Source organism: Hyperolius riggenbachi, chromosome 3 (genome assembly GCF_040937935.1).
Source record: "Hyperolius riggenbachi isolate aHypRig1 chromosome 3, aHypRig1.pri, whole genome shotgun sequence".
Lineage (NCBI taxonomy): Eukaryota > Metazoa > Chordata > Amphibia > Anura > Hyperoliidae > Hyperolius > Hyperolius riggenbachi.
This window is the reverse complement of record NC_090648.1, coordinates 367,661,197-367,685,718: the sequence shown is the minus strand read 5'-3', so window position 1 is coordinate 367,685,718 and position 24,522 is coordinate 367,661,197. Positions and strand designations below refer to the sequence as shown.

Genomic DNA, 24,522 nt, shown 5'->3' with positions numbered 1-24,522 from the left:
TGCAACATTGGAGAGATGTGGCCCCACCTACTTTAATTGATTGGATCTCCCAGCTTAATGAAGTATTGATTATGGAAAATATATATTCTCATAGCAAGAAGTTTTAAATCAGGATGATACCATATATTGGCTAACTACAAATGAATAAGAATAAACAAGCTTTCGGCCTTGCAGCCTTCGTCAGGTTTATATCCTGTTAGTTTGCAAGCTGGTGGTACAGACAGCTTATATACATGCAACATCAAAAGGGAAAACCGATATTTTTTTCAAGCATAAATACGTCATTAAGATGCCTTAATACAAACAGACCATCTTAATGGGGTAAGATAAGGATCCTTGTTCACTCCATTGCTCACAGACCTGGTATTTAGGATTGACCCAGAGGTATCGTAAATTCTTAGTTCACAAGTTCAGAGTGGCTGAGACAGTTCATATATCATCAATCTCATACCAATTTAGAAAGTTGTTGTCCTTATTCAAACCCTTCTGCACAGCTTTGAACCAATTTATACATTTTGTTTCTGCTATTAATCGGTCATTTGACGTTTTGAAGCCGCCCTTCAGGGCAGTGACACGAAGATCATCCATGCTGTGTCCGTTGGACCGAAAGTGTGTAGCAACTGGGAGTCCAGATTTGGCATCATTAATAGTGTGGCTGTGTCCATTCATACGTTTGCGCAGTGTTTGTCCAGTTTCTCCCACGTACATAACATTGGGGCATTTAGCACACATGATCAGATATACCAGATTGGTGGACCCACAGGAAAATTTACCTTGTACTCTGTACTCCTGTTGTGAACCTGGTATCGTTACCCTGTCAGTGGAGTAAATGTGTCTGCAGGTCCCACATATTTTTTGTCGGCAGGGTGATGTTCCGTTTTGTTGAGGCCTATTCAAAGAGCTCCTGACAATCATCTGTTTTAGATTGTGTGTTTGCCGATATGACAAGAGTGGAGGTTTAGGGAATATCGTTCTCAGTCCGTGATCCTTGTGTAAAATGGGATGAAGTTCCTTAGCAATCCTCCTTAAGATTTCCAGGTGTGGGTTGTAGGTGACAACCAAAGGGACACGTTCCTCTTTCTGGTTTTGCTTATATTTCAGGAGTTCAGTCCTGGGGATGTTGCTGGCTTTCCTGATTTGGGCCTCAGCCATGGGAGGACTGTAACCTTGTTTAATGAAAGTGTTCTTAAGGTGATCCAGGTGCTTGTCTCTGTCCATCCTGTCAGAACAAATCCGGTTGTACCTTATAGCTTGGCTGTAAATTATAGAGTTCTTAATGTGCTTGGGATGAAAACTGTTATATCTTAGGTATGTGGGACGGTCTGTAGGTTTGCGATACACAGAGGTTTGTATGTTGTTACCCCTGATGTATATGGTGGTGTCCAGAAAGTTAATCTCTGTGTGAGAGTAGGTAAGTTTCAATTTGATTGTAGGATGGAAGGCATTGAAGTTCCTGTGGAACTGGAGAAGATCATCCTCACTTACGGACCAGATAATTAAAATATCAATGAAGCGGAAGTAGGCCAAGGGTTTTATGCCACATGCATTGAGGTATTCCTCTTCGATTTTGGCCATGAATAGATTTGCATACTGTGGAGCGAATCGCGAACCCATTGCCACGCCCATCTGCTGTAAATAGAGGTCCTGTCCAAAAGTGAAATAATTATGAGTGAGAATGAATTTGATCAGTCCCGTAATAGGCTTTACAGGTATGCCCTGACCCTGAAGATATTTACGGCAGGCCGCAATACCATCATCATGGGGAATGTTCGTGTACAGGGACTTCACGTCCATCGTGGCCAGTATGGTTCCCTCAGGTACTGGGCCGATGGCTGTCAGTTTGTTCAGGAGGTGGGTGGTATCCTGTAAGTAGCTGGGTCTTTTACAGACAAGAGGTTTCAAGATGTTTTCCAGCCACCCTGAGATGTTCTCTGTAAGAGTTCCGCTCCCTGAGATTATGGGCCTGCCTGGGTTTCCCTCTTTGTGGATCTTGGGAAGCATGTAAAAGCAGGCTGTTCTAGGCTCTTCAGGGATAAGGGTCCTTACATGTAGTCTGATGTTTGCAGGCAATCTGTTAACCATCCCATTAAGTGCCATCCTGTAGCCTTTTGTGGGGTCCCCCTGTAATTTGGCATAGTGAGCGGTGTTGGATAATTGTCTTTGTGCCTCCTGGATGTAGTCACTGGTGTTCATTATGACTATGGCACCACCTTTATCCGCTGGTTTAATAATAATGTCCTTATTCTCCTTTAGGGATCTGATGGCCTGTTGCTCCTGTGGTGTTACGTTCTGGGCCAGTGTCTTTCTTTTACTCAGGATCCTGTCAGAGATTCTGCGTCTGAATTTGTTGATGTATTTATCCAGGGCCGGGTTTTTTCCTTCGTTGGGTGTCCATCTTTTTTTCTTTTTTTTCTTTTTAGATCTGGTGCGTTTTGGTCCATTATCCATTGTATCACAGGCTTCCTTATCATGGTAGTGTTCCTTGAGTCGCAGCTTTCTGAAAAATTCCTCCATATTTCCACAGAGTGCAATCCTGTCTATGGGTCTCGCAGGGCAGAATGACAGGCCTTTGGAGAGTACTGACATTTCAGCTTCAGTAGCCTGATAAGAGGAAAGATTCATTACACCTGTGGGTTGCTCTTTTTCTGCTGCTTGTGCATCCAGGCGTCCACTCTTAATTCTAAGTCTCTGAAGTTTTTTCTTTTTGTTGTTAATAAGGAATCTCTGTAGTTTCCCATAGAAGGTTTGTAGTTTATCCCGTGTATATCCAGTGGGGTCATCATTCAGAGACAGTTTCAGGCTCTGTAGCTCATCCTTTGTAATCCTCTTACGGTTATAGCAGACTCTTAAAAGGTTATTCCGTATTCTCTCCGAGCTCCTCCTGCAGATTTCTTCTGCAAACCTGCTATTGTATGTATGCAGGGTGGGATTCTGTATCCTTAGTCCTTGAGGTATACGTTTTTCCTTTTTGCATGTAGTCAAGAAGAAGATGTCGCTGTCCAGTTGTGCAAGTTTCTTCAGGTCTTTCTTTAGTTCCAGGAAAGTCATAGGTTGTCCATCCAAATTTGAATAAAAATTGGCATGACTGGCTTGACACTCCAGGTCTTTCATCTTGGGATCTCACTCCTAACAGACTGGGCCTTTAGTATAATCGTACAACATTCCATTGACTGTTTATTTCAATTCTTATTTTTGCATTACACTTGCACCACCCCTCTTCTGCTTAATATATGTGTAATTCACAATTCATTATTTTACATCTCATATACTATAATCTATTCCCTTGTAGGCAGCCACTTCCAAGCAGAGCACCATATCAGCAAAGTCAAGGACATTAGTAATCATTACAGTGAACTTTAAAGAGTCTCTTTCTTAATAGTCTAGCTTTGAACATTGCCAACATGCTTGAAGAAAGACTTGAAATGTTTGGATTTAAAATCTTGTGTTATTTGTTAAATAACTGAAGCCAGAAGTTTCTTGATCAACAGTGAAAGCAGTACTGTACAACACTCACAAGTAGCTAATATTACTTAATACCACCAGGTGGCAGCAGCACAATAATACATTGTATGACAAACCCATCCAAAATTATTTCAGCATTCCCAAAATTTTACAGGTCTGAGAAGATCATTTTTTAAATGTTAAAAAAAAAGTCTATTAGTATGCCCATCTTGCCGCATATTATTAACATACTATCACTGTTTGCATGGTATTAAGATTATTACCATTTACTGAATCTAAGAGAGCTTTAGAGCTTGGAGTCCTATGGAAAAAAAAGCACTATGGAAATATTGTTATTGTATAAAAGGCACATATGGGATTGGTTTGTGCTAAATTTAAGTTGAAACATAGGCTTAATGCATACATCCCAGTGCACATGGACATCTAGCTATATAACCTCAGGGCACTGCACACAGAAAGGGCCAGTGACTTAACTATGAACGTATACATTAGACAGGTAGACCAATGTATACCATTTGCTAATCTGAACGATGTGGGGTAGTGAGGCAGCACCCTTGGCATCATACCAGTTCAGGAAAACCATGGTGAGCAGACTTTGAAGATCCGATATGGCAGACCATTTTCATTAAGAAAGGGACTAGGCCAGAAACTCAGGGGGAGGCCTATACAGAACTTGTGCCCTGGGTGAAAAAGGACTTACCTACCTTCCTACATTGGTCATTTTAAAAAAATGAGGGTTTAAAAACCAGCTATGCCATTTGCTATTCTTCTCTGCACTTCCTGTTACAGAAGTGTAGCCACAAGGAGGAGGATGGGGAGGGAGCTTAACCTTCTTTCCATCCACATAGCTATAAGCCAACCTCTACTCCTGCAGTCAGACTATAGGCTGCCACAGCATTCTATAGAGCTTGTTTTTCCAAACAAGTACTACAAGGAAAATAAGGTGGTCTACTACATAGCCCTTCCATTTTTGACCACTTTTGAAGTTTGAGGGTGTCACTTAAATTGTGGTTAATATTTTCACTATTTTAAAATACAAGCATAGGACTAACAGTGTTTGCAAAACAAAACATCATCGCTAGTTCTGTACTCTGTCTTGATAAGATCTTCACAAGGATGATAAATAGTGCATTGTGGAGACCATTTACAAGAGAAAGAATGGTTCTTTCAATCAGAAATCAGCACAAGATGTGACATGTCCATATTAGATAAATGGAGCTATACATTAATGCAAAAAACTTGGGTATCTACACCAAAGCCAAGCAACCAGCGATGTTTAGAAGTACGTCTTAATGCCAGCCTCAGTTTCCCCTCTCACTTTAGAACCCCTTTAAAGTGTACCGGAAGCGGCGATAAGCAAAGATTTGATACTTACCCGGGGCTTTCTCCAGCCCCATAAGCACGTCGGAGTCCCTCGCCGGCCTCCCGCGGTCAACCGCAATCAGGCAACAGGATAAGACGCATCAGTTGCGGGCTTCTGCGCATGAGACTGAGCTCATTACTGGGACTGATCGCGGCTGCACGGCAGACTGCAGGAGGACGGCGTGGGACTTATACATGCTTATGGGGCTGGAGGAAGCCCTGGGTAAGTATCGATTCTTTCGTTCTTTTGATCTCTAGTACACTTTAAGGTTTGAAATTAGGGATGGTCTCAGCAATAATGTGTCCCGTTCATCATGTGCGCCACAGCATACAAACACAGTAATGCCTGCCAAAGTGAGGAAATAAAACAGTGATCAGATAAACATTACAATTTATTAGTATCCCCTCACAGTAACATTATTCCCAAAGGCTGGGTGATAAGTGTCCAGAGGCAGGACTACTGCCAAGTCCAACTGCAGAGCAGCTAAAGTGGAGATAACTATCTAATGTCTGTATGTTGCTTTAAGGTTCTGTGTTCTCACCTTCTTGCGAGGTCTTAGCCTCTCTCTCCATTCTCTGAGCATGTGATGGTGGGACTCATCCAAAGCCTTCAGTTTCTGTGTCTCATGTTCCACCAGAAGGTGACATTTCTCATTCTAAACACAATGGAGGATGACAGCAAGTGTTAATAGAAAAACAAAATCTGTTAAGTCATACATATTTGTTCACAATTTACACTGGCTTGATCGAAGGGACAAGAGTCCACACTTCAGGAATAAGTCACTAGTGAGAAGTGCAAATAACACAACAGAGATACACAGGGTGCCTGCATCCTATATATTCACAGCGGCGAGTCTGGAACTTGCTACCTGTGCTGGACATTTAATGTGTACAGGTAGAATGCATGTGAGGAAGGACGCAAGCACCAACCTGCTTCAAGTACTTGTATTCCATCAGACATTCCGCTGTGCCCAAGCATCATCTATAAGCAAACAACTGTTAGCAGTTCGGTACCCCCTCCCCTCATCACCCACCTGCCTAGGCATCCTGTAATCTTCCACTATGTTCATGTGTGACTGAATTTCTGATGGAATAAATGTACTTGAAGCAGGTTGGCCCTATTGTCCAATGGGCTGGTTTACAGAATTTTAAATCACATGCAACAACACTATCTAGTACAGGAAGTAGTCCTAATAAATAAAAATTAGCATTTTTCATCCGACCAATAAAAGAAAAGTGTTTTTAAACCCCAAAAAGTCAACCTTCAAGAAATTATGTTCAGTTATGCACTCAATACTTGGTCGGGAATCCTTTTGCAGAAATGACTGCTTCAATGCGGCGTGGCATGGAGGCAATCAGCCTGTGGCACTGCTCAGGTGTTATGGAGGCCCAGGATGCTTCGATAGCGGCCTTAAGCTCATCCAGAGTGTTGGGTCTTGCGTCTCTCAACTTTCTCTTCACAATATCCCACAGATTCTCTATGGGGTTCAGGTCAGGAGAGTTGGCAGGCGAATTGTGCACATTAATACCATGGTCAGTAAACCATTTACCAGTGGTTTTGGCACTGTGAGCAGGTGCCAGGTCGTGCTGAAAAATAAAATCTTCATCTCCATAAAGCTTTTTAGCAGATGGAAGCATAAACCCACTTTTGAACCAGAAACAGCAGCAAAAGCACCTGACCTGGGCTACAGAGAAGCAGCACTGGACTGTTGCTCAGTGGTCCAAAGTACTTTTACATGTCATTCGGAAATCAAGATGCCAGAGTGGAGGAAGACTGGGGAGAGGGAAATGCCAAGATGCCTGAAGTCCAGTGTCAAGTACCCACAGTCAGTGATGATCTGGGGTGCCATGTCAGCTGCTGGTGTTAGTCCACTGTGTTTTATCAAGGGCAGCGTCAATGCAGCTAGCTATCAGATTTTGGAGCACTACATGCTTCCATCTGCTGAAAAGCTTTATGGAGATGAAGATTACATTTTTTAGCACGACCTGGCAACTGCTCACAGTGCCAAAACCACTGGTAAATGGTTTACTGACCATGGTATTACTGTACACAATTCGCCTGCCAACTCTCCTGACCTGAACCCCATAGAGAATCTGTGGGATATTGTGAAGAGAAAGTTGAGAGACCCAAGACCCAACACTCTGGATGAGCTTAAGGCCGCTATCAAAGCATCCTGGGCCTCCATAACACCTGAGCAGTGCCACAGACTGATTGTCTCCATGCCACGCCGCATTGAAGCAGTCATTTCTGCAAAAGGATTCCCGATCAAGTATTGAGTGCATAACTGAACAAAATTACTTGAAGGTTGACTTTTTGGGGTTTAAAAACACTTTTCTTTTATTGGTCGGATGAAATATGCTAATTTTTTGAGATAGGAAATTTGGGTTTTCATGAGCTGTATGCCAAAATCATCAATAAGAAAAACAATAAAAGGCTTGAACTACTTCAGTTGTGTGTAATGAATCTAAAATATATGAAAGTCTAATGTTTATCAGTACATCACAGAAAATAATGAACTTTATCACAATATGCTAATTTTTTTTTAGAAGATCCTGTATGTGTACTTAGTAAGAGAGCAACAAACTGGTAGCAATGTCCCTCTTGTTTAAACTTTGCTTGTAATACATACAGAAATCAATGCAACTGCATCAGCCAGAAATCCTCAATGCACTCTGGCACAAAGTCTGGCAATGCGGTCTGCACAGATTCTAGAAGTTCCTCTACCTTTCACTTTACCGCCTGTCAATTCTGTCATAAACCTGTGTTCCCATCTGTAGCTGGATCTCGTGCGGCCAAAGGGAGTGGACAGTGGAGTGTCCGCTCAAATAGTCTGCTGTCATCCAGCTGTAGCCTGGAGTTAGTCTATATAGGGGAATGCTTCCGCCTGGACATGCACAAGGACAGCGTGGATGTTCCAGCAGTATGGAGGACCCGGCTGTTCTGCATAGCGGTAGGTGTCCGGTGTCCCTGCCTACTGCTGCCACTGAACAGGCACGCGCTGCCAGGAGGAGAGGATAAGAGTGCGATGCAGGAGAGTATCGCGGAAGATGCAGGAGCCAGGGGAGAACATTGCAGCGGCAGGAGCAGGTAGAGTATAAAAGTGTACTGCAGTGTAGTGTAGTTAATTGTAGTTTAGTTAAAGTGTAGTGTATTGCTGTGTAGCTTGGTTAGTAGAGCAGCGGGGATAAGAGTAACTGGTAGGACCGACAGGGGTTAGTGTAGTGTAGCTGGGCAGTGTGGTGTAGATCGAGTAGCTTAGATATTTTATATATATATATATATATATATATATATATATATATATATATATATATATATATATATATATATATATATATATATATATATATATATATATATATATATATGAACTGCAGGTACCCCAAAACCAGTGCAACGCGTTTCGCAGGCCCAGCCAACTTCATCGGGCAATAAAAGTGGGGACAAAACAGAATTTCGTCAATAGCAGGTATAGTGCCTGCTGAGGCTTGTTTAGGATCTAGGGCTAAAATTCTTAGAGGCAGATGATCAGCAGGATAGCCAGGCAACTGGTATTGCTTAACCACTTCACCATAAAGGGTTTTTCCCCTTAAAAAAACAGAGCAATTTTCACCTCTCAGCGCTCCTTCCATTCATTCACATACAAAACTTTATTACTACTTATCACAACGAAACAATCTATATCTTGTTTTTTTTCGCCACTGATTAGGCTTTCGTTGGGGGGTACTTTTTTGCTAAGAATTATTTTATTCTAACTCAGTTTTAATGGGAATAATAATACAAAAATTTAAAAAATTCATTATGTCTCAGTTTTCGGCCATTCGAGTTTCAAAATAAAACATGCTACTGTAATTAAAACCCACACATTTTATTTGCCCATTTGTCTCGGTTATTGCAACGTTTACAATTTTTCCCTAGTACAATGTATGTATTTAGAAATAAAAGAAGCATTTTTTCAGTTTTGCGTCTATCCCTAATTACAATCCCATAATTTATAAAGTAATTGTAGTATACAGTTTTTACATACATATTAAAAAAAGTTCAGTCCCTAAGGTAACTATTTATGTATTTTTATTAGTTTTTTTTTTTTTTATTAAAAAAATAAATTGTAACTTTAGGGGAGTGTGGGAGGTCAGGGGTTAAATTAAAAAGAAAAAAAGGTAACTAGGGATCATTAACCGGCAGGAGGGACGTTGTACCTACGCCCCTGCACAGAGTTGTGGCATTTTGCAGGGGCGTAGTTCCTCGTCCCAGCAGAGGGGAGGGGGAAGTGGTTGAAAGGAAATACAGTAGCAATTAAAAGTATATGAAGCCTTTGGAATTTTATGGTTTTCTGTACAAATTGGTCATACAATATGATCTGATCATCTAGGTCAAAAATAGATAATCACAGTCTGCTTATCCACTTCCCCTTCCCTTAGGCGAGCATTTACGTCCATGCAAAAACACTCTTCTCCATCCAGGGACGTAGCTACTACGTCTCTTTCCATCGCGCACTCCAGCTCCCCCCCCCGCATGCGCACACTCCCATGGTAGTTATCGCTGCCGATCGTTAGAGTTCCCATTCATTGATCTAAGTCCTGGTGTGAATGACCGCCGCCATCAATGAGATGGCGCCGTCAGTCACAAGGACAGATACTTACATGTCCACGCATTACTTCCAGTTTGTGTAGTTATACTACGCACAGGAAAGTTATGCGCGAGGACATCTTTTGGCCAAATAGTAAGATTACATTTACAAACTTTTTGTTTCATTAGACATTTACATTACCTCCCACACTTCCCAATATTTACCCCCCAAAAAGTTTTGGCCCAATAGGCTGCCTGTCATTTGACAGGAAACTTGACAGGCAGCCTATTGGGCCAATTTAAAGTGCGGGGATAATGTCCTTTAAAGTGATTGGACCCGCAGGGGCTCAGGGCAGGACGAGTGAAGCGCTAGTCATTGCCAATTAGCAGGTTAGGGTTTCTTCCAAACAACTCCACTTTGGTTTCATCTGTCCACAGAATATGTTGCCAGTACTACTGTGGAATGTCCAGGTGCTCTTTTGCAAACGTTAAACGTGCAGTAATGGTTTTTTGTTTTTTTTGGACAGCAGTGGCTTCCTCTGTGGTATCCTCCCATCAACACCAGTCTTTAGTGTTTTACGATTCGCTAACATGGATGTTAGCATATGCCAGAGACTCTAGGATTCTTCACCTCAATGAGCATTCTGCGCTGTGCTCTTGCAGTCATCTTTACAGGACCACCACTCCTAGGGAGAGTAGCAGCAGTGCTGAACTTTCTCCATTCATAGACAATTTGACTTACCATGGACTGATGAATAGGGATTATCAATGAGATGCAAATCCTCCGAAAATTATGCAAATGTTTATCCAAATGTATGCAGTTTGAAAATTAACCAATTTAAACCCAGGTTTAAATTTGATTTTCAAGCTGCATACATTTGCATAAAAATTTGTTTAGCTCGGAAGAATTTGCATATCTCTGATCATCCCTACTGATGAACAGCAAGCCTTTTGGAGATACTTTTATAACTCTTCCCAGCTTTATGCAAGTCAACAATTCTTAATTGTAGGTCTTCTGAAAGCTCGTGTGTGTGAGGCATCAATCACATCAGGCAATGCTTCTTGGGAAAAGTAAACACAAAACTGGTGTGTGTTTTTTATAGGACAGGGCAGCTGCAACCAACACCTCCAATCTCATCTCATTGATTGGACTCCAACTAGCTAACAACTCCTTCCAATCAGCTCTTGGAGATGTCATTAGTCTAGGGGTTCATATACCTTTTCCACCTGCACTGTGAATGTTTACATCAGGGGTGCCCACACTTTTTCAGCTCGCGAGCTACTTTAAAATTTGCCAAGTCCAGGAGATCTACCAACATTTAAAGTGTTGCAGACCCCCCCCCCCCCCATCACGAATAGCCCCCAGGTACAAGTGCCTCCAGTATAGGTAGCTAAGTATAGGTTCCTTCAGCAAAGGTAGCTGGGTACACGTGCCTTTAGCATAGGTAGGTGGGGATAGGTACCTTTAGCATAGGTAGGTGGGGATAGGTCCCTTTAGCATAGGTAGGTGGGGATAGGTCCCTTTAGCATAGGTAGGTGGGGATAGGTCCCTTTAGCATATGTAGGTGAGGATGGGTGCCATTAGCATAGGTAGGTGGGGATGGGTCCCTTTAATATAGGTAGGTGGGGATGGGTCCCTTTAGCATAGGTAAGTAGGTGGGGGTGGGTCCCTTTAGCATAGGTAGGTAGGTGGGGATGGGTCCCTTTAGCATAGGTAGGTAGGTGGGGATGGGTCCCTTTAGCATAGGTAGGTGGGGATGGGTCCCTTTAGCATAGGTAGGTGGGGATGGGTCCCTTTAGCATAGGTAGGTGGGGATGGGTCCCTTTAGCATAGGTAGGTGGGGGTGGGTCCCTTTAGTATAGGTAGGTGGGGGTGGGTCCCTTTAGTATAGGTAGGTGGGGGTGGGTCCCTTTAGTATAGGTAGGTGGGGGTGGGTCCCTTTAGCATAGGTAGGTGGGGGTGGGTCCCTTTAGCATAGGTAGGTGGGGATAGGTGTCTTTAGCATAGGTAGGTGGGGATGGGTCCCTTTAGCATAGGTAGGTGGGGATGGGTCCCTTTAGCATAGGTAGGTGGGGATGGGTCCCTTTAGCATAGGTAGGTGGGGGTGGGTCCCTTTAGCATAGGTAGGTGGGGGTGGGTCCCTTTAGTATAGGTAGGTGGGGGTGGGTCCCTTTAGTATAGGTAGGTGGGGGTGGGTCCCTTTAGTATAGGTAGGTGGGGGTGGGTCCCTTTAGCATAGGTAGGTGGGGATAGGTGTCTTTAGCATAGGTAGGTGGGGATGGGTGCCACTAGCATAGGTAGGTGGGGATGGGTCCCTTTAGTATAGGTAGGTGGAGGATGGGTCCCTTTAGCATAGGTAGGTAGGTGGGTCCATTTGGCATAGGTAGGTATGTGGGGATAGGTGCCTCTAGCGTAGGTAGGTAGGGATAGGTGCCATTAGCGTAGGTAGGATGGGTGCTCAATCACTTACCTCTCTCCAGCGGCGATGTCTGGTCTCCCCTCTCGGACTCAGCCGCGCCTCCTCTCTCTTCCCCGCTTCCTATTGGCCGGCGGCTGGCAGCAAAATATGATGGGAAAGCTGCCGGCCGCAAATTGTGATGGGACGTGGCCAAGAGGCCGCGATCTACCAAATAGGCGGTCGCGATCTACCGGTAGATCGCGATCGACCTATTGGGCACCCCCGGTTTACATGGTGTGTGCGCAATAAAAACATGGACACATTTAATTATTTGGGTGGCATTAGTTTAAGCAGACTGTGATTGTCTATTGTTGTAACTTAAAATGTGAACTGATCATCTATGTACAATTTGTGCAGAATTCCATATACTGTATATTCCTGCGTACAAGACTACTTTTTAACCCTTGAAAATCTTCTGAAAAGTTGGGGGTCGTCTTATACGCCGGGTGTCATTGATGCCGGGTGATACGCCCTATCCTGTTACCGCCTCTCAGATCTCCCTGCTGAGGGAGCGCAATCTATTCTTTCATACCGCTCTGATAAACAGGTAGACAAGGAGAGCTGACCAGTCTACTTAAGGAGCGTTGACCAATGCAACAAGTCAATTGACTATATACTGTTATTTACTGGGTAACACATACAGTACAGCACCAGTATCTGTTCATACACAGCACCAGTATACGATTTTTTTATTTTAATTTGGTGTGCGTTGGAAGAGGGGTAGTCTTATATGGCGAGTATATCCCAAACTCTATATTTTAACTGGAAAAGTTGGGGGGTCGTCTTATACTCCCAGTCTTATGCGCCGGAATATACGGTAATTTCAAAAGGTTCACATACTTTTTATTGCTACTGTAAATAAGGCAGCCTCTATATTCCTCTTGGTTCAGTTGGTCTTTAAGACCGATGTTATGGCTGTTTCTATTTAACAGCCTGGAAATCCCACTCCATTCCCAGTCTAATGGTGGCCACAAATGGTCCAATCTTTTTCATCCAATCTTACCATTTCTATTTAATAAGGCACTGCCTAAATTATCTATTCAATAGAGTCAATTTACCCTGATACTTCATTTGGTAAAATTGAATGAAAAAGATTGGCTCATTAGTGGCCACCTCAAAGTAGATTCAGAGCTGCCTGTTGGCTGAACAAGCAGACCCTCTTTCTAGATGGCATCATTTAAATGAAGATCACAAGAAATAATCAAGTGATCAGATTGACCAATATAAGTATGTGCCTAGTTAATTACAAATGGTTTCTCACTTGCCTGAATATAAGGCGTATCAGTGAGAAACGTTTTTAAAGCTCCACAAAAACGCAGAATGTAGATCCTATGATAAAGATAGAATCTGCTTCCACTTGTAAAAATAAAAAAAACACGAAACGCACACGGATCAGAGTGCCGCAGAACGTGAGATGGAATGCAGGGTCTGGATTTTGCACTTTTTCCTGGAATGGACAGGAAAACATGCCCAATGAAAGCATATGAGAACGGACACTGTTCATTCTCACTAGGCTAGTCGCCACATAACGCGCCATCAGTTTTGCCTGCAGCCACGCCACCGCAAAGTCATACTCACGTATACCACCGCTCGGTCCCTTCTGAACAGCTCAGAGGCCAGGGGATCCTCCATTGGGCTGCAACAGGCCAATGGGAATCCTCAGCAACAGGGAGAATTCTCATGGATTTATGTTGAACCAATGAAAAGTCTCCCTGTTGCTAGGGACCTGTTGCAGCCTATGGAGAGCCATGCTTTGGCTGGCCTCCAGGCTGTTGAAGGGACCGGGCTGCTGACAGCACAGATGCGCATTCTGCATCTGCACCAAGGAGAACCGAGCTTAAGTGTGCTTTAACTTAAATTGAGTCTCTGATCATTAAAGCAGTTTATCAGCATTACTTGTCAGCGCCATTGTTCACCTAACTAAACTGAATAACCAGAAAGTCCATACTTCCATATTCAGATAATACAGCATTCTGTGGACATGTGACAATGGCTGCAGGAAACTGGGAAAACTCGGGAATAGTTATAAAGTGCATTATTAAAGCAGCACACATTACAGCTCATATAAGACCGGTATAATCTTGTCTGCTGTAAAGCCTGGGACCCACTAACGCATGTAATTTGTAAAGCTCTTGCTGATGTAATGCTATGCGTGAATTTCAGAAAATCACATCACTCAAGTAGGATCAAACATATACTGTAGCATAGCTAGAGCTTTTCAAACCTCAAGCACTCAGAAAAACGTGTCTCAGGCCTAAGCACTGAGGTGGATATCTGGATCTTTAAATGAGGGCAAATACACCATGAAGGTATTACGAAACTGCAGTGGATGCTAGGCCATGGTGCAAAACAAAAGTAAATAGGAGCTTCAAGAAAAGCTATAGGTCTTCTCAGAATCAGAAATACAATATCTTAGTTTAGTGGAGAAACACATGTAATACATGCATGACAAGCACTCCCCATATGCTGACTGCCTGGGTGGGTTCTCTACCTGCATCTGTTGCAGCTCTTTGGCATTACTGTCACACTGAGCCTGCATCTCCATTAGCTGGTACTCATGTTTCTGCAGCTGCTGGGCTCTCTCCGCTTTCTGTCTCTTCTCCTCCTGCTGTGAGAACTGGAAACGGAGAACACAAAGTTATCATGAAAATAATCATTTTTAATGAATCAATTAATGAATCACAACTTAGTGTAACTAACACATCAGTACCACACAGACAATACACACACACAAAAAAACTGACTCCCTAATCATCTAGTTTGGTTGGTGTGTGGGGGGGGGGGGGGGTCTATATATAAAATACAACCAGAAAATATGGTACAGCACTAGCCTGCACCTTCACAAGGGTAAAACGTGCAAGGCTTGGGACATTTCAAAAAGGGAAAAATAACTTCCAAAACTCCAGTTGGCAGTCGCACAAGATCCTGAATCAACACCACCAAGAATTACCTACTAATTACAGCCATGAAGGTCCTTCAATGCAAAGAAAGCATCCAAGCCCACTTGAAATGCAGATTACAGTTGATGTAATATATTCCACATTTGTATCACCCTATCGGTAAAGAACCCTTTCCCAAATAAAAGGAAAAACGTATTTCCTCCATGCGCAGATCATGTCCCCTAGTTCTTTGCAAAAGACTAGGGACGAAAAAAAAAAAATCTTCTCAAGCTTATATTGCCCTCTTATGTATTTATATATGATAATTAGATCGCTTCTTTTCTCCAGACTAAATAAGCCCAGTTTATCCAACCTTTCCTGGTAGACGCGACCTAACAACGCGACCTAACAACCCCTGATCAATTTTGTCTGTGCATTTACTCAAAAACTCCAATGTCCTTCCTGGAATTGGTGCCCTGAATTGTATTCCATATTCCAGATACAGCCTTATGGGTTACATAGGGGCAATATTATGCTAGCATTCCAAGTTTTTATTTTCCTTTTGATGCATGAAAGTAAGCCTATAAGAAAAACAATTGCTCCGATTGACCCAGAGACTTCTCTGATCCCACCACTTCTTGCCAGGAAATTTTTTCACAGCCATGCTGCCACCCATGTAAAAGTGTGGCCACACTGCTTGTCACAAGGATGGCCAACATAGTAGTAGCATGGAGCAGATCATTTATGGAGAAAAAAAGCTGTGCACAAGTGGCTCCGTGCTACTGTACAGGCTCGGGCAGTTTGTGTGCCTACGTAGTATAGTTGCACCCGTACATGGATGGGAGTGTGGTTACACAAACCTATTCGGCAAGCCCTTGACTACATTTGTAAAAGTAACCAGTTCGGCCTATCTGAACGAGCTTCCTCGTCCAGATAGGCACTGCTGCTGGTGCGCGCGATCGGGCGCGCTCCCGCTGCCCGCCGCAAGCCCCCCGATCAGTGAATGGGAATAGAATTCCCATTCACCGATCTAACTTCCCCGCAGAAATACAGACGCTTTCTCTCCAGAGAGCGCGGTATTTCTGCCCCAGGAAACTTCTCCCTAGCATTTTAGTTCCTGAATGCGAGATCGTTTGCACCCAGGACTTTTTCACTGTGGCCATCTTGTGGCCAAATAGTAAACTGCACCCACATACATTTTTAATAAAAAAAATATTATTTTACATTTAAAATTAGCAGTTTCCCTCCCACACCAAAAATTACCCACATACACTTTTTTTATTAAAATAAAAATAAAAAATACAATTAAAAAAAAACCAAAACACATAAATAGTTACCCAAGGGTCTGAACTTTTTAAATATGCATATCAAGAGAATATGTTATTATATTATTTAAAATTATAAGCTTATAAATAGTGATGGACGCAAATTGAAAAAAATGCACCTTTATTTTTAAATGAAATATCGCCACCATAAATTGTAAAGGGGCATCATTTAAACGGTGTAATAACCGGGACAGATGGGCAAATAAAATACATTAGTTTTAATTTACGGTAGCGTATATTAATTTCAAACTATAATGGCCAAAAACTGAGAAATAATGAATTTTTTTCATTTCTTTCTTAATCTTCCTGTTAAAATAGATTTAGAAAAAAAAAATTCTTAGCAAAATGTACTACCCAAAGAAAGCCTAATTAGTGGCGGAAAAAACAAGATATAGATCAATTCAGTGTGATAAGTAGCAATAAAGTTATAGGCGAATGAATGGGAGGTGAACGTTGCTCGGATGCATGAGATTTTCGGCACTGCGGTGCTGAACCGGGTAATATATAATGGATGGAAATTAAATCATGATTATAGCCAATTATAGAAGTTCAAAAACATATACTTACCTTAGGAGAGGGAAGCCTCTGGATCCTAATGAGTCTTCCTTCAATTTTCTCTGGTCCCCTGATGCCACTCCAGCTGATAGGGGCTATGTTCCTCTAACACAAGTTTGGCCATGCTGCAGCCAGCGAGCCTGGCCGCTCTGGCGCAGTCGAATGTTCCAAGTGTTATCATTCAAATGTGTGAACAAAGATTCTAAGTAGGTGAATCACCGTTCCATAGGAGGAACAGGTTATCAATTTAACGCCCCCAAAACTTCAAACGTTCGGGGTCCGCACATCGTATGACCTGCTCCTCCCACCGTGACACCGCGCTAATGGAATAGAGTAAAAAAAAAAAAAAGACAGAATATCACAAGGGGTCGTATACCTATTGTGGTGTACATGTGGTATTCAGTACCCGGGACGTACAAAACGATCATTACAGACTAGAATAGGTGAGCATGTCCGAAACATAAAAAAATGGGGTAACGGGACATAGTGTTTCTTCCCAATAATTTTAGGTGGAAACATCAACAAAACTCTGCCCATCTATATTTCTGTGGATTGGAGAAAATGAAAAATCACTTTGGAGGGGGGTTGGGGGGCTAATGTAATTTTATTTAGATTATTATCCCAAAAGGAAACGAAATGGATATATGAACTTGAGACACTGATACCTAAAGGATTAAATATTGATATTGACCTTAAGTGCTTTATTGAACAGGGCTAGCCCTGTTCAATAAGGCACTTAAAGAGAACCTGTACTGAGTAAAATTATTTAAAATAAACACATGAGGTAACTTCAAATGAACATTACATAGTTACCTTGCCATCAGTTCCTCTCAGAAACTCCCCATTTTCTTTTTACAGTGATCCCTTCCAGTTCTGACAACATTTTGTCAGAACTGAAATATATCAGTTGCTGTCAGTTACAGCTGAGAGGAGAACTGATGTGTCCATGTTTCACTATGGCTCAAGTGGACGTTGTTACAGTTTAACAGTGTGCTGACCAGGAAGCGGTTATGGGGTAATAGCCATTTTCAAAATGGAGGACGGAGAAATCCATTGATCACAGTGGACAAACAGCATGCAGGAGAGGAAAAATAGATTGATGAGTACACTATACAGGAGGCAAGTATGACTTGTGTATGTTTATTTTGACTTTTAATGTTCAGTTCAGGTTTTCTTTAAGGTCAATATCAATATTTATGTGTTCTAATTGGGTAGTTAACTGCATGGAAAGAAGCCTTAAGTTTAAATCAGACTTCTTGGACTTGACTAATCTAAATAGCCCCAATCGAATAAAACATTAAAATGGTCTTCCTTTTTGTTTTGGAATTCATTGGATAAACATGGTTTTACATTTGTCTTTACTATACATTCAACTGAATATGTTTACTGCAGTGTAGTAACATTTTTGCCCCACATTGGGGCGGTGTTGTCCTATGATTGCACATATTGTACAGAGTTACTTCACTGCTTATACGTCTGTTTTATAATATATCACGTTATCAACACTTAGGCCTCGTTCACATCAGGGCCGTTTCTGTGCGCTTTTTACAGCGCACTGCCCTGTGCGATCAGCAAGGTATTTATTTTCCCATGTAACTAAATGTAGCTGGTTCACATCTATGCGCTGCGCTGAGCAGCGTTACAGAAACGTAGGGTTGCATGCATTTCTGTGCGTTGGGCTGGAAAGCGCACATCAATGCAAGTGAATGGGTCCGCTTTTTTAGCGCATAGAAGCGCGTACAAGCGCATAGAAGCGCATGCGTTTTTTACCCCTAATTGGAGAAAAAAATACATTTACATACAAAAACAAAGTTTTATTGACAACTGCTGCTGGTACAACAAGCAAAACGTGCTTTAAAGAAGCGCAGCGCAACGCACAGAAACGCGCACTAAAGCGCGCGCGTTTTTTACCTCGCGCTTTCACACGTTTTTCAGCGCAGCAGATGTGAACGAGGCCTTATAGTGGATGTGATTGTAATTTTTGACAGAATATATAGTTTTGAATAATTAACATTCATGGAAAATTACAGCTAGATGTATTGTAATCTGCGGGCTCTCATCCGTATAGTTTAACGGAATGATCTAGTATATCTAAATTCTCTTGGAGATCCCTTTACAATGATGTAAATACTTCAGGTTAATGTTTTTTCTACTATTTTAAACGTTTACTTTTTTTTATTAAAGATCAGTTTTACTTATCGCCCACGTGTGTTTTTCAGCACTAGGAATTGTTAACCACACTGGAGCGCATTGTACAATAAAGTATTTTGAGGGGAGATGGGCAGCCCTGACCAATCTTAAGCTGGCCACTAACGGTCCAATTTCTAGTGAAAAATCGTTCGAGCGATCAGAAATTCTTATCGGATTGGTTGTAAATAATCTCCATTGGTGGACACAATCGATTATGAACGAGTGAAAAAAAAATGTCGCCCGAATGAATTTTCGTCGAAAGAAAATTTGGATTGGTCGTGATAGAAAGGAAGCAATGTTTGGTTAGTTGATGGTGTAGTGAACGATTTTTCGTCCGATCAGAATTTCTGATCGCTCGAACGATTTTTCGCTAGAAAGTGGACCGTTAGCGGCCACCTTTAGAGCCCAACCATAGATATATGCAACTACAGCGCTGCAGCTCCGAGCCCCTGATGAGTCACGTGCATGTGACGAAATCGATAGGGCGGAGCTGCTGACTGCGTTCTTCTACACGAGTGAGTGGCGGGAAGCTAGAGCGGGACCGCACAGACAGGGATTGAGGAAACCATTCGGTCATACCAGGAGGCTGAGCGGGGGAGAGACTGCGGGACAAACTAAGTGCATACCCACTTCTTCAGCTTGTAAGTGTAAACCTGGAATAAATCCTTTAGATTTTATACAGTGTTGAGCTATGAAATGTATTCTTTTATTTGAGGAATCTATTAAAGTGGAACTGCCTTAGGACTCCAACATTAAATAGTGGCTGCAGCAGAAGTGGAGCAGTATTTATAGGAGAGGGGAGCCTCTGAATGCCCCGAACGCGCAAAAGACCATTGTGATTTGTGGTCTAACTCACTCGGTGAGTCGCTCTCCAATAGGTGCTGGAAGTGACACACATATTTATGCAGCACTGGTCAAGATTTTTATTTTAATATTGATTGACAGGTACACATTAAGTCTAAGATGTAATAAACCTTACAATAACAGCCGTACATACTTCAAAAATTGTGTGAGAACCATGAACTTAGATCCATGCATTTGTGCATCTGTGGGAGGATATTTTCAAATAGAAGAAGTGAAAGTTAGAAAGTAACACAAGTCCTGACTTTTGCTAGTTACCTGCTTAATTTTCTCCCTCATCTCAGCAGCACTGGAACTAGAACTGATATGGAGACTCTTCTTGTACATGGCCATTCTCGTTTTCCCTTCATTTCTTTGAATTTTTGGTAGTCTACTCCTTTCCTGCTGCTGTCGAAATCGGAGCTGTTCCATCATCCGCTGGTTGTAGTGCTGCATCTGCTCTTTTTCCTGTTTAAAGGACAACTATCAAAGTTAACTAGAATTGTAAATGGCACAAATATTTCCAGTAATTACTAGCAAATGGCAATACAAAAGCTTTTTTCCCCCCATCTTTTCATGTTTTATGTAAAGAAAATGACAGGAGGACTGTGCCCAGCACATCCAGCATACAAAAACAATTTTCACTGGCTCTAATACTGTGAGTAAAGTGTTCAGAATGATAGAAATCACAAATATAGCTTCAAATGTGAGTAAATCACCAGCTGCAGCTCTGTGTACTCCTGTTTCTCTCTTTCTGCCATGCAGTCTAAAGTAAACAGTTTACAGCTAGGTTACAGTTCAGCTCTGCCTGCATCTGACGCCGACACAAAATTGTTACAAAAAGCTGGTAAACAAGGCATTTCTTTCATACAGGCTGTGCTGAGAGACCTGTGAAAAGCTCTCTAGTGTTGCTGGCTAAAAGCTCTATAGGTACAAGGGGTTTACAGAAAAACAGTTTCTTTGATAGTTCTTTAATGATAGTTATATTTTACCTTGGCATAATACAAGCTATAGGAAATATAAATTGCAATTTTGAACTATGTTTGCCAAAAATTGATCTAAACTATCAATTGGATGGAAAATCTTGATTTGAGTCAGTTGAGGAGTGGCAGTAGATTGACGGCCCATAGCATTGTACTGCATTTAACCGCGCAACGCCGCAGTTCATTAGATATTCAATAGATTTCAGCATGTGCATTATGTGGAAGAATATTTTTGCCACACAGGATGGCAATCTATGTGTGTATGGCCACCTTAAGACTAATCATGAACAGCGTACAGAAAGAAATTAGAATTTCAGAACTGGAATGAACTGTCTTTAGCTCAATAAAGCTACAACATATGCCATTATCATAATGACAAGCAGTTTCTATACCTTGTCATGTTTTCTAAGCAGGTCATGGCGCTGTAAGAAATACTGGTCTTTCAATTGCTGCTTTAGGAGCTGGTGCCTTTCCTGCAGGTGGCGCTCTTCCAATTCCCAGATGCACGCTTCCCTGTCTGTAAGAGTACAAAAATTTTAAACACAATTCAACGTTTTTATTGTGTTAATAGGTCTGTTAAGCTGGTTATGCATAGACAGAGGTCTCCTCCTCAGCTTAATTGGCATGCATTATAAACTTGTGTGTTGATATTCCAATTCCCCTTCTTCAGCAGAAAAGGCAATAATGATGCCCAGTCCCAAAGAGAAGTCTGAAAACATCTGCGTGTGACAACAAGGATGTTCATAACATTATAAGCAATCCTCTAAATCAGGGGCACTGCGAATGTACAACTACAAAATCCCTACTGAAGCCAGGGGAGGGGGGGGCGGTTGAAGATGTCGGGTTTTGGGTGCTAATGCAGCTGATTGGGGGGGGGGTTGGTTTGGATGCCGCTGATAAACATATGCCTATAAGCAACAAATACAGGCCTGCTAAGGACCCCTTCGTTTTACCATTGCTTACCTTCCCTTTTGTTTATCTGTTAGTCACTAGTACTGTACAGCGCTGGCACTCTCCTAGAAGCCAACTATTTCATTTCTAATTATTTTGCATTTTTATGTGAAGGTAGGTTTAAAAAAAAAAGCCCAGATCTGAGAACTGAATGATGCACAGCATTAGCAGCAGCCCGCAAGGGGATCCGACTCTCTGGAGGAGGGGGCCAGGAGTAGTGAGCATTACCCCAATTTCCCCAGCCATCCCTGCAGATAGGTCTTATTTTTGGAGGATGTCTTATATTTCAAGGATGCTTGAAATATAAGCTAGGGCTTAGTTTCGGAGGATGTCTTATTTTAGGGGAAAGACGTAGTGCAGTGAAACAAAAGGGAAAAAAATCCTCACAATGAAATACTAAGAGGAAACGTTTTGTCTTCTGAAACCGAAGGGATTTATAGCCATCAAAAACTCACCAGCAAAAAAAGCCTTTACTTCTCGTGAATGACATGCAAACAACTCCTTTAAGCTCCTGTGGTTGCCTGTGTATCCAGAACCACTGACGTATACCCAGATACAGTACTAGATTTACATGGTTATTTATTCCAGCTTTCATACATTCTATACAAGTGATCTCAAGTTTCCCATCTTGGAACTAAGCCATGCTTCCTGCTGTTAAATGAATGCCAAAGCCTCAATGCCTAACTCAATGCCAGGCTGTAACATGGTTGAGGTTACTGCTGGTATCATAGGCCATTTCCTACTCAGGAAGGATGAGGTTGTAGACAGGCATACCTGTAATCCAGTTACTCACCATGTGTAACGATGGTTATGTATGGTTAAATGATCTCCCATGGGTTCTTTATAAAACCAGCATATTTTAAACAGACAAAAAGTCCTAAAAAGTGGGCCTGACCAGTTTATTTGTGCTAGCTGCAGTGAGGTAATCCACTACTGGCAAAGATCTCCTACACAAGAAAAGAGAATTCCGCTAATTCTACAGAGTGTGTCTGGATCTATGAAGTGCGGCTTATGAAATGTTTTACATCACAGTCATTTAACACATTATACATATAGTAAAAATAAATATTTACAAGAAAACAGTAGCAAGAAATTCAGTATAAAGCTGTAAAGCAATATCCAGCCTTGCATCAAGTGCAAAATGTCTGTTGGCAGAATAGTTTCTGTGACCCCAAATTGGCAGGCAGAGAAAGCATTAGTGGAGATCTCACACCACACCAGCATGTGCCCCCATTGCTACAGAATGCACCAATCAGGGATTTTGTTACCTCTGAGGAGCTGATGTTTCTTATTCAGGAAGTCCCTTTCCTTGCTGTAAATCTCTTTCTTGTTCTCTAGGATGATGGCACCCATGGCCAGAGCCATATCTTCTTTCTGCTTGTTGAGGAATTGCTGCTCCTGCAAACAGGTGAAAGATACAGAAGTGAATCATACAATTACAATCAATTAGCAAGTTAATACGACATACAGTTCCCCAAGTCAGTAATGCATATGCAGGTTATAGCATGAAGTGGGTAGCCACTGTACGAACAGCAGGTGTTTACACTGGAAAAATGACAGGGGAGTGCCATGCCTATATTATGTTACATTCCACAGGTTGTTCAATACAAAGGCAGAAAAGAAACAGCTCCAAGGAGCACTTGGCTGATGTTCAGAGCCAGCTAGCGAGCCTGAATTGAGATGGTCCCTGTGTTCTTAAAGAACAGAGGAGCACTGTTACCCACAGGTAAGCAGCGCAGAAAGTACAATCAATGTAACCTTTCAAAGTTACATATTAAAAACTTGATACTACAGTAACGGGGTAGACATTAAATATACTTAACTGGGCCACGGATCCTAAATAGCCCTTGTAAGTAGCCCCAGGTAAGATCAGCCTTTGCAAAGTGAACGTTGAAACAAGTGCTGCAAGCCATGGAAAAGTCTTCAGGTTGGTTAATAAAAAAAAAAAATACTTGCCATTGGAAGTAAATGTAAGTTACCTCTGCCATCTTCCTTTGTGAAAATTCATCCATTTTCACCCTCAAGCTTTCTCTGCGCTGTTGTCTTGGCAGCTTCTCCACTGCCAATTTCACCTGTGGAGAAGGCAGAAGGCCAATAAATAAAACAGTCAGTATTGGCATTTGAAGGGAAGAGGACAAGCTTCTGATTGCTGTACAGGCTGCACAGCTACAGAATTGCCATGGTAAGGCTGACATTTAATTTTAGATTAGCTTACTTACTAAAGGGGGCTTAACAATAGCCTCCGCAACACCCACCATCAAGAGGGCCTGGTCCAGTGGCAAGGTGCAGAGCAGCAGCTGTGGAGCATCATATTTTACCTTCTTCCAGCGGAGACACCGTACAGCATATCCTCTTACAATAACTTCCACTGAAAGAAGGTAACGTATGAAGGTGCTGCTGCTCTGTTCCATAAGTAAGAAAGAGGGGTGAGGGGTTAAAGGCAGACTATTGTTCTGCGTTTTTGGGGGATGATGGGGAAGCCATGCAGGGGGGCCTGGTCGGCAGAGGCTGCTTCAAATTAAGCATCTTTTGAATCTATTATCTCTGCTGAAATAATCAGTATTAATGATGCACCACTAAACCAATCTTCATTCATTTGTTGCTTAGAAGTAACTCTTAGGCCTTGTTCACATTACAAATCACTAGCGCAATCTCAAATGCTGAGCGATTTGGTTAGCTCTTTTAAAAGTTTTTCCCTGCTCTTTGAAAAACGCTTTTCTAAGTGTTTTTGTGGAGTGATGATTTTTTACACTTCCCAACTTAAGTCAAGAAGTGAACTCTTTGACCCGGAAAATAATAAATACAATGTATATATTCATAAAAGCGCTCAGGAAATCTTTTTTCAAATTGATTTCCCTATACTTTCTATTCAATCACAAACGCTCAGAAAATGGTGCTGGAGCCGCGTTTGTGATTCAATAGAAAGTGCATCGTTCATGTGAGAAC

The 24,522-nt window shown here is 42.0% G+C and overlaps 1 protein-coding gene across 3 annotated transcripts in view; it reads right to left on the bottom strand.

Moving 5' to 3' along the window:
• STK10 (serine/threonine kinase 10) overlaps positions 1-24,522 on the bottom strand; it is a 212,631-nt gene that overhangs the window by 10,133 nt on the left and 177,976 nt on the right. For all 3 annotated transcript variants that reach the window (XM_068277145.1, XM_068277148.1, XM_068277146.1), the window contains exons 13-18: positions 23,556-23,648; positions 22,845-22,974; positions 21,018-21,142; positions 19,922-20,110; positions 14,345-14,470; positions 5,367-5,480 (exon numbers count right to left, since the gene is read on the bottom strand). In XM_068277145.1, coding sequence (XP_068133246.1) covers positions 5,367-5,480; positions 14,345-14,470; positions 19,922-20,110; positions 21,018-21,142; positions 22,845-22,974; positions 23,556-23,648 — 777 coding nt within the window. The remainder of the gene's footprint in view (positions 1-5,366; positions 5,481-14,344; positions 14,471-19,921; positions 20,111-21,017; positions 21,143-22,844; positions 22,975-23,555; positions 23,649-24,522) is intronic.